This window comes from Morus notabilis, unplaced genomic scaffold (genome assembly GCF_000414095.1).
Source record: "Morus notabilis unplaced genomic scaffold, ASM41409v2 Scaffold99, whole genome shotgun sequence".
NCBI lineage: Eukaryota > Viridiplantae > Streptophyta > Magnoliopsida > Rosales > Moraceae > Morus > Morus notabilis.
The window spans coordinates 313,271-329,376 of record NW_010362482.1 but is presented as its reverse complement, the minus strand read 5'-3'; the positions used below and the strand labels follow the sequence as shown (position 1 = coordinate 329,376).

The 16,106-nt window shown below is 35.7% G+C and overlaps 3 protein-coding genes across 4 annotated transcripts; 1 reads left to right on the top strand and 2 right to left on the bottom strand.

Moving 5' to 3' along the window:
* Window positions 1-2,716: 2,716 nt before the first annotated feature.
* Window positions 2,717-3,796, top strand: LOC21410241. Its single transcript, XM_010102019.2, has one exon. It carries the CDS (start codon window positions 2,901-2,903, stop codon window positions 3,657-3,659), a length of 759 nt encoding a protein of 252 aa, XP_010100321.2. The 5' UTR covers window positions 2,717-2,900; the 3' UTR covers window positions 3,660-3,796.
* A 1,092-nt stretch (window positions 3,797-4,888) lies between these two features.
* On the bottom strand, window positions 4,889-10,409 carry LOC21410240. Of its 2 annotated transcripts, XM_010102018.2 has the most exons (6): window positions 10,007-10,409; window positions 9,305-9,372; window positions 8,410-9,214; window positions 5,636-8,281; window positions 5,347-5,401; window positions 4,889-5,185 (listed from the first exon to the last, which is right to left on the bottom strand). In XM_010102018.2, exons 1-6 carry the CDS (start codon window positions 10,137-10,139, stop codon window positions 5,038-5,040), a joined length of 3,855 nt encoding a protein of 1,284 aa, XP_010100320.1. In that variant the 5' UTR covers window positions 10,140-10,409; the 3' UTR covers window positions 4,889-5,037. The 2 variants fall into 2 exon arrangements, with proteins under 2 accessions (XP_010100320.1, XP_024023987.1); XM_024168219.1 differs by lacking the exon at window positions 5,347-5,401 and having other exon boundaries at window positions 5,083-5,185.
* An 865-nt stretch (window positions 10,410-11,274) lies between these two features.
* On the bottom strand, window positions 11,275-13,855 carry LOC21410239 (very-long-chain 3-oxoacyl-CoA reductase 1). Its single transcript, XM_010102017.2, has 3 exons — window positions 12,947-13,855; window positions 12,775-12,844; window positions 11,275-11,694 (listed from the first exon to the last, which is right to left on the bottom strand). Exons 1-3 carry the CDS (start codon window positions 13,591-13,593, stop codon window positions 11,440-11,442), a joined length of 972 nt encoding a protein of 323 aa, XP_010100319.1. The 5' UTR covers window positions 13,594-13,855; the 3' UTR covers window positions 11,275-11,439.
* Window positions 13,856-16,106: the final 2,251 nt, after the last annotated feature.

Sequence of the window (16,106 nt, the reverse complement as noted above, 5' to 3'; positions counted from 1 at the left end):
ATGACTGTTTGTGAGAACTTTTTATTATAACAAAACTCAAATTTTAAACTCAAATTAATAAAATGAACGTGACAGACCAATCTAAGTGGGGAAAAGTACTATTTAGCTCTCTACATTCCAGCTAGCAATTTGATGGCACACGGACTTGTTGTTGTCAGTTGGTAGATACATCATATGTCACTTATACCTTTTAAGCATTCACGGAATTTGCTAAGCGAAATAATTGTGAATATACGCACACGTACATACACATACATATTCATATATAAACTGTTGTTATCGTAACTTATAACATGTAGAAGTAAAAAATGTAATATGAAAATTACAATAAATAACATTAAGCTTGAAGAGATGTAACATAATCAACGCTTGTTTAATGACTATTATATGTATTTAATATTCTTTCTGCTTTTCCTCTTTATGGTGTGAAGTATCTTATTTGTCATTTTATTTATTTTGGTTCTAATTCTGCCCCACAAAGGTTCTCTAGGTCGTTTTCATACAGCGAAGTCGGCTGAAATGTTAAAGCAACCAGATATCAATTGGCTTCTTTTTCATTTTTGGTCCATTATATTTATAATTATAATTTCTGTTTTTGGTCCACTCGTAAACAGGTTTTGAGTTTTCTTTTATCCCAAAGGATAGGGAAGGGATCTAGATTGAGTTTGACTTTGTAGTTTTCTTTTTCAATTTTTGTTTTCTAATTTATATCAGAGCTTTAGAGGATAGCTTTTTCTCTCACCAACCTCTTTACTTAAACTTTGCTTATTTGAAAAAAAAAAAAAAAAAAACACTTTACTTTTTTTCTTTATTTTTCTTTCTAGAAGGTGCAATGAAGTGGTCATAGCTATATATATATATATATATATGGGTTAATTAACAGCCAAATGTTTTCATTTTAAAATATTGACTTATTGCTTTGTGGATTTATCTCTTGTTAGTGGTTAAGACGTGACATTTTGATTAATTAGCAGCTATGTTTCAAGGTGTCCAACGCAACATCTATTTTACTCTTGTTATGATAATATTAATTAGAGAGAAAGAGGAAAATAGGTCAAGACTTGAGATGAATTAAAATTAATAGGCCAATAGTTTACATAAGTTAATAAATAAGCCAAATTACTGTGTTCGTCCATAACTTGTCTGGTTATGAACCATAACTTGTCTGGTTATAAACCATAACTTGACAAGTTATTGTCCATAACTTGTCTGGTTATGAACCATAACTTGACAAATTTATTCATAACTTATCTGGTTATAAACCATAACTTGATAAGTTATGGTCTATTAATTTCTATAACTAAAAAATGACCTATATATTTTTTTAAACTTTTCATATGGACCTATTTTCTATTATTTATCTATTAATTAACTGGAATAACTCTATACACAATATTAAGTTAAAGTGAAGAGAGAGAGAGAGAGGAGAATATAGTGAACGTCATCCAACTAAAAAAGCCCTTTGATACCAATAGTATTGTCCACAATAATGCATCATTAAAGTTATTGCACATTTATTCATCCTTATCTGGTACGTACATATAACGATTTGGATACGCAATGTGAATATGTCTTTTTTTGTTCATTTATTTCCATTTTTAATTTAAGATTTTTTTTAGTACGCTAATATACTAATAAGTTAAATTATTTTATTCGTTAAATTTACATAAAATCACGTAAAAATTAAAAAATACATAAATTTAAAAGTTAAAAAAACTTAATCAACCCGTATCTCAAACTTACGAGAGAATCTCTCTTTTAATTTTTATCTTCCCAGCGAAGCTGCCAAGACAACAAAGATGGCCTTGATGTCATCTGGAGATAACATAAGGCTTTGGTTATTAGCTATATATGAAATTGTTGATTAATAACAGATAGCAAACATGTAAAAGAGATTATGCAAAAATCTTTTAGTCAGAAAAGCCCTTAAAAGAATTGCTGTCCTTATACTTTTTCCTTTCCGAAAAGGATGAAAAAAATGGTTCCACATGTGAAATCAATTAGTTGTAATACATCCTCAGCGGCAAAAAAAAAAAAAAAAAAATAATAATAAATAAAAACAGAAAAAAATAATAATAAAAGTAAAAATAAAGAATTAAAAATATAGTTGTGATAAATGAATCGGCGCAACAAATCATGAATGCACAGCCGTAAGCCGTCTTGTGTTTTAGCTTTTGCAGCTGTCGTATGGAACTTGGCATTTGGCAACAATTAAGAGGGAAAAAAAAAAATTAAGAACTTTACAAAGCATCAAAAGAAAACGACACGTTGACCAGTGCACGCGCACTGCACCCCACGTGGTCCTCAGTGATTGGCTTATCCAGCTAATTAGTATTTTCATCTCATTGAAAATTTATTTTTCTAAAAAAATTAAAAAATTGAGTTCTGTAATTACTAGATAGTGGAAAGGTTTATTCTTGAGCAACAAACATGCACTAAATTAACTCTAGAAAGCGACCCATCGCAATTCTCATCAACATCAAAGTAAATATTGCAATTTGCGTGAACATGATCATTGCTGGAAAATGCAAAATAAATAATTAATTCTTTAATAAAAACAATTAAAAAAAAGGGCTTGTATGCACAGGTGTATATTTGTAGTTAACTACTGCCTTTAATTTATTTGTAAATTACAAGTTTTACTTGTTTTATAAAGTTTCATACATTCACAAGAAATCATATTGTTGTATATAACTTCTCTTTCATTCTCATTCTCATATATATATAGAGTGTAGAGAGAGAGAGAGAGAGAGAAAAAACTACGTATATAATCCGGCAAGTAACGTCTCTAAAAGCTGAGAGTGAGAGAGAGAGAGAGAGAGAGAGAGAGAGAGAGAGAGAGAGAGAGAGAGAGAGTTTTAGAAAGAGAAAGTGCTTACAAACTGCATGCAGAAGAAGAGATGATGAAAATCTCTCAAACAAAGCAAAGCTCATCAATCATCAAGTACTTCCTAATCTTCCTCATCCTCTCCCTCCCCCTCTTCCTCTTCCTCGTCACTCTCCAGCCCGGCCCACGGCGGGCCGCCGGCGGTACAAAAACTCCGACAAAACCCGGATTCGAATCCAGCGACCTCAGAATCCGACCCGGATACCAATCCTACGAAGCCTACGTCCAACGACAACTGAACAAGACTCTCAACCCAAAACTGAGGCAGATTTGGACGACAAGAGATTGGGAACGCAAAATCAAAGTTTTCTCTCGATTCTTCTCGGAGCTGAAGAACCAGAGCCTTCTATTTGATAATTCCAAGGCGCTTTGCATCGGAGCGCGTGTGGGCCAGGAGGTGGAGGCGCTGCGGCGTACCGGCGTGGCGGACTCGGTCGGGATCGATCTGGTGCCGTGTCCGCCGTTGGTGGTCAAGGGAGACTTTCATCACCAGCCGTTCGATGACGCGACTTTCGACTTCGAGTTCTCGAACGTGTTCGACCACGCGCTTTACCCGGAGAAGTTCGTGTCGGAGATCGAACGGACGCTGAGGCTCGGCGGGGTGTGCGTGTTACACGTGGCGCTATCGCGACGGGCCGATAAGTATTCGGCGAATGATCTGTATAGCTTCGAGCCGTTGGTGAGGATGTTCGAGAAGTCCGACTTGGTTCACGTGAGGAAGATTGACGGGTTCGGTTTGGACACGGAGGTGGTTTTCCGGAAACGACAATGATGCGACTGTCGTTTTTCTTCCACGTATTTTTTTTTTCCTTTTCTTTTCAATTTTATTCATTTTTTTTTCCTTCTTGTCAATACTCATAATTTTTTTTGTAATATTTTATTTTATCAATGAATTGACAATTCACATGGATTGGCTAAGTTTCAAACTCATCTGAGCTGTCTGCATATGGAATGTATGTAATGTTTTAGACCTTATACGTATTTTTTTAATATACAAAAGGATAATAATTTCACATGGTGTTTGGTAGACAGGTTAAATGGATACTTCAAGAAGGATGTAAACTTTGGCATATTCTTGATTAAAAAAATATTTTATTATTGTGATGAAAAAAAAAAAAAAGATATAAGCACTGCGAATTATTGGGCATTACGAAAGCAAAGAAAAAAAATGGTAATCAGAGTGATTATTATATGATGAAAGGAAGAAAACAAGCAGGGAATCATTTCCAAAGGAGCCTCTTGTAGATTGTGCAAAAGGTAATCAAATAAGGAAAAGATAGCGTTTTAAGCAAAACTAACGTTAATAAAGAGGAGTAAAGGACAAGTAAAAGGAATTTGTTTGGTCTTTAACAGACAAAAGGGAAACTCTTGTATTGATTATAGCCAATGCTAATTATGTCCCGTGACTTTGGACTCAAGATTAATAAAAATGAGAATCTTGAAATACCCCGTGTATGGATAGAATTTTTAAAGTCTGTTTAGTTCATTAATTTGAGTTTTTAATTCAAATTGTGATGTAATTTTATGCGAGAATTTTTTATTGTAATAAAAAAATTAAATGTGACTATTTTTAAGAATTTTTTTACTATAATAAAACTTTATGAGAGTTTTGGACTGTAACAAAACTCGAATGAATAAAATGAGCGATGTCTTATTCTTTACACTCTATACTCTTACTTTATAACTTTTTATAGTTAAATAATTATGATAAAAAAAGTTATCTATTAAAAATAAAGAGTAAAAGTCTATACTTATTCACTCTAATAAATACTCTATTTTTTCTATAAAAAAAAGAATAAATCACCCCGAAAAAGTAAAAATAGCATCGATTGGCCTTAAGATAAAAGGAGTCTCTCAGTAAACGTTTAGTTCATAATTTAGAACTATGATTCAAAATTATTCTAGTTTTACGTATATTTTTTGTAAGAGAAAAACACTATAGAGAATTATGATTCAGAATCAGAAACGAATAAAAAAACAAACATCCACTCAATTTCCGTGCGAAAAGTTTGATTGTAGAGAAAAACTTGTAAGTTATAACCAGTTAAAAAAAAAAAGCCCTGTAGAGAAAAATGTGAAAACTTCTACAGGAGAGAGAGAGAGCGAAAAGAAGGGGGACAAAACAAAATAGAGACCTAACTCATAAGTGACTATTCAATGGGCAAGCTGTCTGGAACAAATTCATCAGGCTGACTTTCATCTTCCAGCTGTAACTGAGATGCTGTTTCTTTGGCCCTCTTGAACCTGCTTGAACTTTTAAGGATGCTATCAAAGGTCATGTTCCTCGCACTTGAAGAGCTGCCCAAAAAATAGAGAAAAAAACTTATGCCAAAAATAGAAAGTCTAAATAAAACAAAGTGAAAATGAATGAAACAAAGACGAAACTCAATTTGATTTGCGTTTTCCAACCGTTAGAACATCTACATTCTACATGAAAATAAAATGGTGTGTTAACTTACCATGATTTTATGGTGCTTCTCCCACCACTTTTCATTCTGTTTGAGGCATAAGATCCTGTTGCATGTTCTATTATTAGATTTGGTTAGGGATTGGTCTCCGTTTCTGTAGTTTCGTTTGATTTGTTTTTCAGCTAAATAATATCCTCGTTTCTTTTCAAAAAAAAAAAAATCCTGTTGCATGTTCTTTATTCAACTAATAACAATAAAAAATGTGATTTACATACAAGAATAATGGAAAATCATATAGAGCAATGTGGCCACAACGAACATGACAAACGGTGAATTTTACCTCTCTCTGGTGAGTTGAAATTTGAATTGCTCTCCCCATCTGAGTAGTCAGAGGACTGTGAGTAATCCGACGGAGTTCTGGTGCTGGTATCGGAATCATCCGTCCCTCCTTCATCTTCAGAACTCTCACCACTATCATCATCCCTGAAAATTGTTCCTGGTGTAGCTATCAACTTCTTAGTGGGTTCCAAGCTGTTCACAATCTTACCATCTCCCTTAACGGCAGCTTTTATGTTTGCTGCACGGTAGCTATGCATACCCGGTTGATGCTTGTTACTACCCACATCTTTACTAATTATGTTCCTTGAACTTTCCATGGGAGAATTTGAGACGGAAGCCAAGCCGGTGTTTTTCTCTGATTGAATGTTTGTCCCAGAAACACCGACAGCGTGTTGCATTTTGGTTTCTTTCCGAGTCGAATTTAACTTACCAGAGACATCAGTTGGCGAAGCTTTAGCCTCAGTTTTAGAAGCTTTCTGCAACTTCTCTGTAGGCTGAACTGCAGATTCATCAGGATTATCCTTTGATAAAGACTGAAGAGGGGTGGTGCTAGATTTTCCAGCTGGAGCTTTCTTTTCGATCCCTTGTTTCCTATTTGCCTTTTGTGAACTCTGAAAAGCGGATGATATTTTATCTGAATATGTGTCAGGATTTTCTATGTTCGTCTTGGATTTTGGCGTCTTAGCATCCTTATTTGCTCCAGTCTTCTTGTCGACGAGACCTCCACTAGAAGTGTCAGGCAAAGGTTTTTCAGAGCCTGCTCCAGATATTTCAATATCTTTATTAGCTCCGTCACTAGGGTCAGCTTCACCAGCATTTTCTTTGTATTTAGGGTCAATTGAGTTTGATTGTACTTTGGTAGACTTGGCTACTGCCGAATTCGATTGAGCAGGTTGGGTAGGGACAAGTTCCTTTTCAACTCCGCGACTCTCGGATTCCATTTTTTCTTCATTTAAACGGTCTTCTACAGCCCTTTTTTTCAACTTGCCTTTATCCTTTGACTTAGACGAACCAACCACCAGAGTTTTATCAACTGGTGCAGGTGAAATTTGGTGAACTACACTTCCAGCTTCCGACTGTAAAACAGGGGGGTTCTTTACTGATGACTTTGGTTTCCTTTTAGGTTTCTTTCCGACTTGCTCTTCCACATTTTCTGCTTGATATCCGCTGGTTTGCTGCACGGTGTTCACCTCAGTTCCAGTGACGTCACCATTTTCCTTTGCAAGAAAAGTACTTTCTGCATTCGATCTCAATTCTTCTTTCCTGTTTGTCTGAGACAAATTAGTTTCTTCATTCCTAGCCTTATCACCGAGTGGTTCAAAAGGTTTAACAGAAATGTTAGTCTCAGACCCTTCAACGTCTTCCCTCCCTAATGAAGTCACAACTTTTGCAATCAAATCCTTGGTTTTTTTAGACCCTTTTCTCTTTTTACGAGAGTTCATTGGTTCTACAGTCCCATTTTCATCCAACAAATCAGCGGCGGCATTTACATCTTTTGTTTCTACCTCTGTTTCTTCCTGCCTACGTGAATCACGCTTTTTCGGCTGCATTTTGAGAGAATTTTCTCTATTTGTCAATGTTCCTTGCTCTTCTGCTATTTCAGCCTGACCACTTCTAACTTTCTCTTGCCCGGAGACCCCAATGTTCAGGGATAAATTATCATGCTTTTTCGACTGCGTTTTGAGAGTCTCCTTTCTCTTTGACAAGGCTCCCTGCTCTTCGGCTCTTTCAGCCTGGTCACTTACAATATTCTCTTGCCCAGAGACCCCAACTTCTATTGGTCGATTGTCATTCTCTTTCGACCATGGTTTTTGCGAACCCTTATTCTTTGAAAATGCTCCTTGCTCTTCTGCTCTTTCAGCCTGATAGCTTATAATATTCTCTTGCCCAGAGACCTCAATGTCCATCGGTAGATTGTCATCCTTTCTCTTTGACAAGCCTCCCTGCTCTTCAGCTCTTTCAGCCTGGTCACTTACAGTATTCTCTTGCCTAGAGACCCCAACTTCTATGTCATTCCTTTTTGACCGTGTTTTTTGCAAACCCTTATTCTTTGAAAATGCCCCTTGCTCTTCTGCTCTTACAGCCTGATCACTTATAATATTCTCTTGCCCAGAGACCCCAGTGCCCATTGGTAGATTGTCATCCTTTTTCAACTGCGTTTTGCGGGAACGCTTGTTCTTTGTCAATACTTCTTGCACTTCTGTTCTTTCAGCCTGATCACTTCTAATATTCTCCTGCCCAGAGACCCCAATGTCCAACGGTAGATCGCCATGCCTTTTCGACTGCGTTTTGCGAGAACCCTTTTTCTTTGACAAGGCTCCTTGCTCTTTTGCTCTTTCAGCCTGACCACTTCCAATATTCTCTTGCCCAGAAACCCCAATGTCCGTTGCTAGATCATAATGCTTTTTTGACCGTATCTCAAGAGAATCCTTTTTCTTTGACAATGCTCCTTCCTCTTCTGCTCTTTCAGCCTGATTGTTTACAATATTCTCTTGCCCAGAAACCCCAATGTCAATTGGTAGATCAACATGCTTTTCCATAACAAGAGGAGGATTACTTTCCATTTCAACAGGATAGTGATCCTTTGAGTTTCCCATCTTGGTTGCTAGAGATGTTGCGTCCTCTTCATGTGCATCAGCTTCATGTACTATATGTGAAACATAAAATTAATTACCAGATGTTATACATTAAAACTGTTAAACTTCTTAAGAAAATAAAGCAAACAGTGACAACAATGATATTGTTCCTCATATCAATATACCACACAGGGCTCACCTTCTGCTGAGGGCACATGTTCTCCAGTTTCTTGAATTGTATCAGAATGTTTTATTCCATTTTCACCTTGTCCAGTAAAAGATTTTGTATTAGGTTCTCCACCTGAACCTTTCTGATCAATACCAGTGGTGATCATATAACTCTCTTCCAAAAAGTCTCTCCCAGCAGATGGATCTACAGCAGCTACTTGACCAAGTCTACTTTTTGATTTCTTTCTCCTTTTCTTCATTTCAATGCTTGAGTTGTTCATCACTGGATGGTCATCATTCACAGGTATAAAAGGTAAATCATCTAAGGCAGCATTTTTACTTTTCTCCTCGTCCCCTAAAGCATGTTGAGATATAATTTCTCGCTTGGAGATATCCTTGACAGTATCAATATTGTCTCCTTGTAAATGTTCATTCCTAACTTCATCATCAAACTTCCGTTTTCTCTTTGCAGCATGATCAGATTGCGAAGCTTCTTCCCCTGACTTGTCACACTTCCCAAGAATCCCATGATTAGATACGTCACTTTTGCGCTCGACATGTTTCTGTGGGGAAGTTGCGTTGTTTGGATCACTCGTCCCTTGATCGGGGGAACCATCGAGTGATAGATCAACCCCATTGGCTGAAGCATTACAGAGGAGGCCATAGCAAGTCAATAGGTTGTGAGAATCAGGATTGTGGACAAGCCGTTTTTCATCACGCTTCTCTTCTACAATAGAAGCATCAACACTAAGAAACCAGTTCTTGCTGGCCCCGTCAAACGCATCTTTTACAAACATAGAATCCGACAAGTGATATAGGTGTCCTTTACGCTTTACCTGACGGGCACACAAAATAACATTGAGCAAAGGTGTTGTTAAACTGGGAAGATAATAAACTGTAGCGCTCTTTTACGTTGAGAAACTTACCTTTAGAGCATGAACTACTATATTCCCAATGTTAGTGAAGCACAATGTGTGTTCTTTCTCTATTTTCCCTGCTCATCAGCAACAAAATAACATGTCATTAATAATTTCCACATAGTAAAACAGAAGATTATCACATTTTGGAGCCATCTAGGACTTCGAAAATTATTTTACATGTAAAAAAGTAAACAGAGAAAAAAAAAAAAAACATATAAATAGCCACTTAACAGTGACTACGATTAAATAGACGCGAAATCATAATGCTAGTTTTATATTGGCCAGAATCAATTTTCCACAAACAACTGAAGACTTAATCCTTTTTTCCTAATTGTAAAAACTGCACACTTGATTTTCTACATAATCGAATTGCAAGAAATTCTCAGAACTATAAATTCAGACAACATCACCATTTAAGGCATGTAAAGTTTAATATTTAACAATCATCATCACAACACCGAAAACGAAACTAGCCGAGACAAAAAAAAAAAACCAAAATTTTCATTCCAAAAAGCCTCATCAGCCATGCGTAACAAGAAATAGCTACTCATTGACATCAAGATCGGTTTAACTCCATTCAGAGCCGAAAAATTAAGGGGAAAAAAAAGTATAACTTTGAACTTCCCAAACAAGAGCCAAACAGAGAACACTCGCTCGAAGTTTACAAAAGCAAGTTTGAAGGGGGGAAAAGGGGGAAAAAGTTAGTACTTTTGAAATCGGAAACACTGTAGGAGTCGGCGAGGACCATCGCGAGGTGAGTGTTGAGGCTGGTGTCGATGAACACTGTGCGGTTCGCCGTCGCCGCCTCAGAATCGGAGGCGGCGCTGAGTTTGTTGGCCATTGATGCTGGGCTGAGAACTCCCCCAGAGAGATTAGAGAGAGAAGAGAGAGGGAGAGGGGTTTTTGAGTTTGTACGTAGTAATGGGCGTAGGCCTCTCAGCGATTATTTTTCCTGTTTCCAGCGGGTTTTCAGTCACAGTCCTTTTATATACTACACAACTTCCAAAACAGTTGAATCCCCAAAAGGCTAAAGCTGACTTGACCAGAACCGAACCGAGCCGACATTGATTGAGTTTGATGTTGTTCGTCTTTTGGGTCCTGGCCCGCTCCATCTTTTTGGGCTTAATCTAGCCCATTTTTGTCCGCTGTTTGGACCAGAAGCATTCAAGTCGAATTCTTTAATTAAAAAAATAAAAATAAAAAAAAGGAAAAAAGAGGAGGTATAAAGGGTTGAAGAGGGGTTGAATACTACTAATGCCTTTTAGCATTGTTCTTCAGACTTTGCTATACGTTAAGTACAAAGTTATTAATAGTTGAGGACTTTCTCTTATAAGCCTCACTACCGGTAATACCAATTTTTAACCGTTTGATTAAGTGAAAATTACATCAAACTACAAAAGTAAGTAAAATACAAATCTAAAAGGGTATTGGTTGCATATACTTGCAACGGCACAAATATACAACGAAATTGCCAAATATACAACGAAATTGCGGCAACATTGACGTGTGGTCGATTGACAAGTGTAGTTGCGGATTTTGCTGCACACTAAGACCTCGTTCACTTTGCGGATTTGAGTTTTCAATTCGAACTGAGATGTGACATTTTCTGAGAGCTTTTCACTATAGTAGAAAAGTTTGATGTGACATTTTCTAAAAACTTTTTACTGTAAAAATTTAAAACTGAAAACTCGAATCGGTGAAATGAATGAAGCCTAAATCACTAACCATGAAATTGGGGCTTTGAGTTCAAATCTCCAATCCAAGTTAAATGTTGAAAAAAAAAAAAAAAGAAAAAAGATGACAAATTGCAGCAGGTAAAGAGTGTGTTGTGTTAGAATTGCAGTGGAACTGAGCCTCGAGGGTGTAAAATTTTAGTTTTATAAACATAACCCATAAAAATTTCTCGTGTCATTTTTCTTTCATTGTTTAGTTCTGTCTTTTGCCCGATTGTCTACTGCAGAAATTAACGTCAAAAGGAAATAAACCAAAAGATGCATTTATCAGCATTACAATCAGCGTCCTGAAAACCCACAAAAGAAACAGCCTTCCGTAACCAACCTTTGAAAGAAAACATTATAACTATCCTTACGCTTGATGCTCAAATCTGCCAACTAGGTAATCAGAGCTTAAGTGAATACTTTCTACTCCTTTTTCCGGGAGTTCTTGAGCTGTCCCCTCTTTCGGATTCCGAGGGAAAACTGCAGACGCAATGCATCGACAATGGATTCTGGCAATGCATATAACAAACTCCAAAGAATAGAATGGGGCCAGTAAGGCGTGCAACGAGGTTCATAGCCTATCCAGCGCAGACCTGCTCGTGCATAGCCGTCCGTTGACGGAACAAAGAAGGAAGATCGCTTAATTGATGCCATCTTTGTCGCCACGTATAATGGAACCTGCAAAAGGAACTCTTCAGTTGGGATGTCACATCTAGTGGCAAACTTTCAGTGCTTTTAGTATGCACCAAACTACAGGAAAATAACATGCAAAACTATGTTATAAATGGCGAGGTATATAAAACAAAACAATTTCGATACAAATCTGTCAAACCTCCGAAGCTCCTTTCCTTGTCAAAGGCATTGAACTCTAAATCAATAAAGGATAAAAGGTATGAGTAGTGTCCAACACCACAATTCATAGTCTATAGGTCCACTATAGAATCCGTGTTGGACCCACCCTATTTGAATTGTGCTATCAGGCACCACCAACAACCATCAAGACTTCAATTCTAATTCACAATCAGAAACTCGGACAGTGTTGGTTCATAGGAAATCAACAAGTCAGACAGAAAGTCATGACAAGCTCATCCCAATAATGATTTATCATTGTCGGTTATTGCAAAATATTTTACAAGTAATCTCGTTTTAGCTAAATGTTATTGACGTGTAGTGTACTATTCGATCTGCAATAACTTGTTTGACATCCTGACCTTTTTAAAAACTTTTAAAATTCCATGTTGAGACATGATCAATATTCCAATGAGGAAACCAGGCTCTGATATCAAGTGTTTTAGAAATTAGATCCATATAAATACGTTAGGCTTTAAAAAAATATATACATATATACATTCTAACGAGAAAATCAGACCCTGATATGATTGTACAATGAGACATGATTTCCTCATTTTTGAATTGTTCAAGGCTTAGCTAGGTTAATTGCCACCCAATATCAAGCTTCTATTTTGTTTTCACGAAAAAAAAAAGGAAAAGAAAACAGAAAACAAAACAAAAGGCTTTCTTTTCATAATTCCTTTGGCAACAACCAGGATTCAGAACCTATATGCAAAATTCTATGATGTTGGATGTCTATTTTTTCTAATTCATGTGAAAACCTAACGAAGGAAACTCGTGTTTCGAAAACCTGAAATCAACCTATAATCTCAGGAAAAAAAAAAATCCCCATAACTAAAGAAAAGAAAAGTTCAAATCTTGCAGAATCCTATTGAAATGATATGATCTAGAGAGCAAAAATAATACCTGACACTGCACATCTATGCCACTTTTCTTGTATTCAACGTAGAGACATCTCGAGAACTGATCAACATATCTGAATCAAAGTTGACGAAAATATGGATATCAGAAAAAAAAAAAAAAAAAAAAAAAAAAGAGTGAGTAATAAAAAAAAAGAGGGAGAAAAGAAAATCCTTACGCTTTAGTGGCGGCATAAACAGCATAAAGAGGATCAGAAGGAATGACAATGGCGGCACCGGAGCCGATATTGACAATGGCCCCACGCTTCCTCTGAAGCATTCCGGGAAGAACAGCCTGAGTGACCTTGGTAGTGCCTTCGACATTAATCTTAATCAAGTTCTTCAGAAGCTCCTCGTCCACTTCATGGAAGAATCTCGCGTACGGGTACGAAATCCCAACGTTGTTGATCAAAACCCCAACATCCAACCCTTCAATCGCCTCCCGAATCCTCCCGATCCCCTCGTCGAGGTCGCCGCTGAAATCGACAACAACGGTCTTCGTGATTATCTTCGTCTTGTTACCGAATTTGGCCTCAATCTCGTCGGAAACGCCCTTGAGCTTGTCCGGGTTTCGACCCACGAGGACCAAGTTAAGCCCCTTGCGAGCGAGCTGAAAAGCGAAGCCCTTGCCGATGCCGTCGGTGGGTCCGGTGACGAGAGCCCAGGAGCCGTACTTCTTGAGGTTCTTGGGAGGTCTGAGGAAATTGACGTAGACCCATCTGAGGATAGCCAGGGAGAGTTTGAGGATGGATAAGGAACCGAAGAAGAATAGGAGAAGGACCCAGAAAGGCTGGGATTTCAGACTCTCCACGAAACTAAGCTCCATGGAAATGGGTTTTTTGGATCTGGGGTGAAAAGGAAATGGGGATAATTGAATGAGAAGAGGAGGGCGGAGTTATCGAGAAGAGTAGAAGGGCATGAGTTAGTGAGGACTGAGGAGGGAGTGATGGGTGGGGTCGGGATTTATAAGGGAGTGTGTGTGGAAAGAAGGAGAAGAAGAAGAGGGTGGGTGAAGTAGATGAGCGGAAAACCACCGCAATTAACTAACAACGACGCGGATGAATGAATGAACGAGCATATGGAATGATGACTACTACTGCTTTGCTTAATCAAGATTTAAAAAAAATATATATATAAATTAAATTAAATCCGTCGCCTCTGCCAACGGTGCAGCAGGGCTCTCTTTTTCTCCATTCTACTTGGTTTAAGATTATTTTAAGGAATACAAAACTATGATTCGTTTGTTAACGTTTTTAAAATAATTTTATTTTTGATACAAAGATAAAAAGAGATTATTTTGAGAATTAATTTTGAAATTTTGTTTGTTTAATTTTTTAAGAGATTATTTTGAGTATAATAAAAAAATAAAATTATATTTAATTATAATTATTAATTAACATATTATAATATTATTAATAAGTACTATAAAATGAAAATAAAAAAGAGAAAACAACTTTCAATCGTTTTTTAATTCCTTCACAAAAATCATTCTCACTGTTTTTTGTTTTCGTTTTCAAAACATTTACTAAACAAATACGGTTTGCAGATCGTTTTCATTTTCGTGCCTCAAAAAAAGTGCAAAAATGTTTTCAAAAACAAGCAAAAATCAATTCTAAACGCACCCTACAGTTTTTATATTTTTAAAGAACAGAAAAATTAAGATCATCTCTAATACAAGCATTAATGTCAATTATATATGTAGTATTAAAAAGTGTGATATAGTATGTTATTTTCATTTTTACTTTAATGCATAATGCTATTTGAAATATTAAATTTCTTTTTCCTATAATCATTAAGTTTTGAAAGTTGTAAAAGTAAATTTTTATTTTTAAAATAATTAAAAAATGTAAAACTTGTAATGATTATATGAAAAAGTAAATATTTTAACCAATAACAATAAAATATTAAATTTCTTATATGTTATATTTAGTGAAAACTTTACCACAAAGTATAGCACGTAAAAAATTTAGTACAACATATAACATTATATTAGAGAGTGTTTTTCACTCAAATTTTAAATTTATAATTGACACATTAATTATAGCATTGTATTAGACATGTTCAAGGAGTTTTCTTAGTAGGTTCAGAAACAATATAATGTTGATAATTATTTACTTTCAACCATCAATTCATCTTTTGATTCTTTTTTTAAATCTACTAGAGAAAAGTTCTTTACAAATGGCATTGGAACTTTTCTACTTTTATTTCATTAGGAGTTTCTCTTGTAGGGTTAAAAAAAATAAATTAGCAGTAGCTTTCCACTTTTAAACTATCCAAAAGAAAAAAAATTGTATGTTCACCATATTTTTTAAATGTGATAATTTTAATTAGATTTAACGATCAGAAATCAAAGTCCTACCGATAAAAAAGCTCATCGGAAAAACTCCCTCATTTATTTTGATTTTTGGCTTTTGTTTACATATTAAATTATTTTGAATTATGATTATGTTACAAAATTAGTCCCTCCATTAGATTTTCTTTTGATTCTTGGAAGAAAAGTGCTCATGTGACCATTTAGAAGGGTAAACCGTAAAATGCTAAAAGAAAAGTGAAATGCGGAGGAAAAGTTAAATGGAATTATCGTATCAGTACCTTATACTTTTTTTATGGATACTTTTTTCGATTATTACAAAAGTATATTTTTATTTGAATAATATTAAAGGAGATTATTTAGTACGACTAGTGTATTATTAGGTTATATTTTTTAATATTAAATCTGCGTATTCTTTAATTTTTATGTAAATTTAACAAACGTAAAACTTGATCTACCGTATGTTGGCATATCAGAAAATATCCATAATATTAAAATGTAACCTTATATAGTTTAAGGAAAAAAAGGCACTAAGTCCTAAAGTGGTAAAATAATTTTGCTATCCTTTTAGAAAAAGGGACATTTTTTGGTAAGCCAACATATTGGTAGGTCAGGTTTTTCGTCCGTCAGATCTGTATAAAATCATGTAAAAGTCAAAAAGTACGCAGATCTAACGGTTAGAAAAACATGACTTATTGGTACGCCAGACGTATCAGAAAATCTTCCTTAAAAAAAATATACATTTTCTGTTATAAAATAGTTTTTACGGTGGGGCATTCCATTATCATTAATTCATGGGCCATTAATCACAACTATATGATTTAGATCAAAAGGCACACTTGAACAACATGTTAAAATTACGATCAAATACTTCATAAATAGGGTACCCGATGTTGGAAAATTAATGGCATCGAGTGCGCAGCGGAATTTAAAAATTTTAATCAACGTCAAAGCCAAACAAGAACATGTTCATGATGCTATATAACATAAATACTAAAGATCTAAAACATACCTTTTGAGATTTCAGG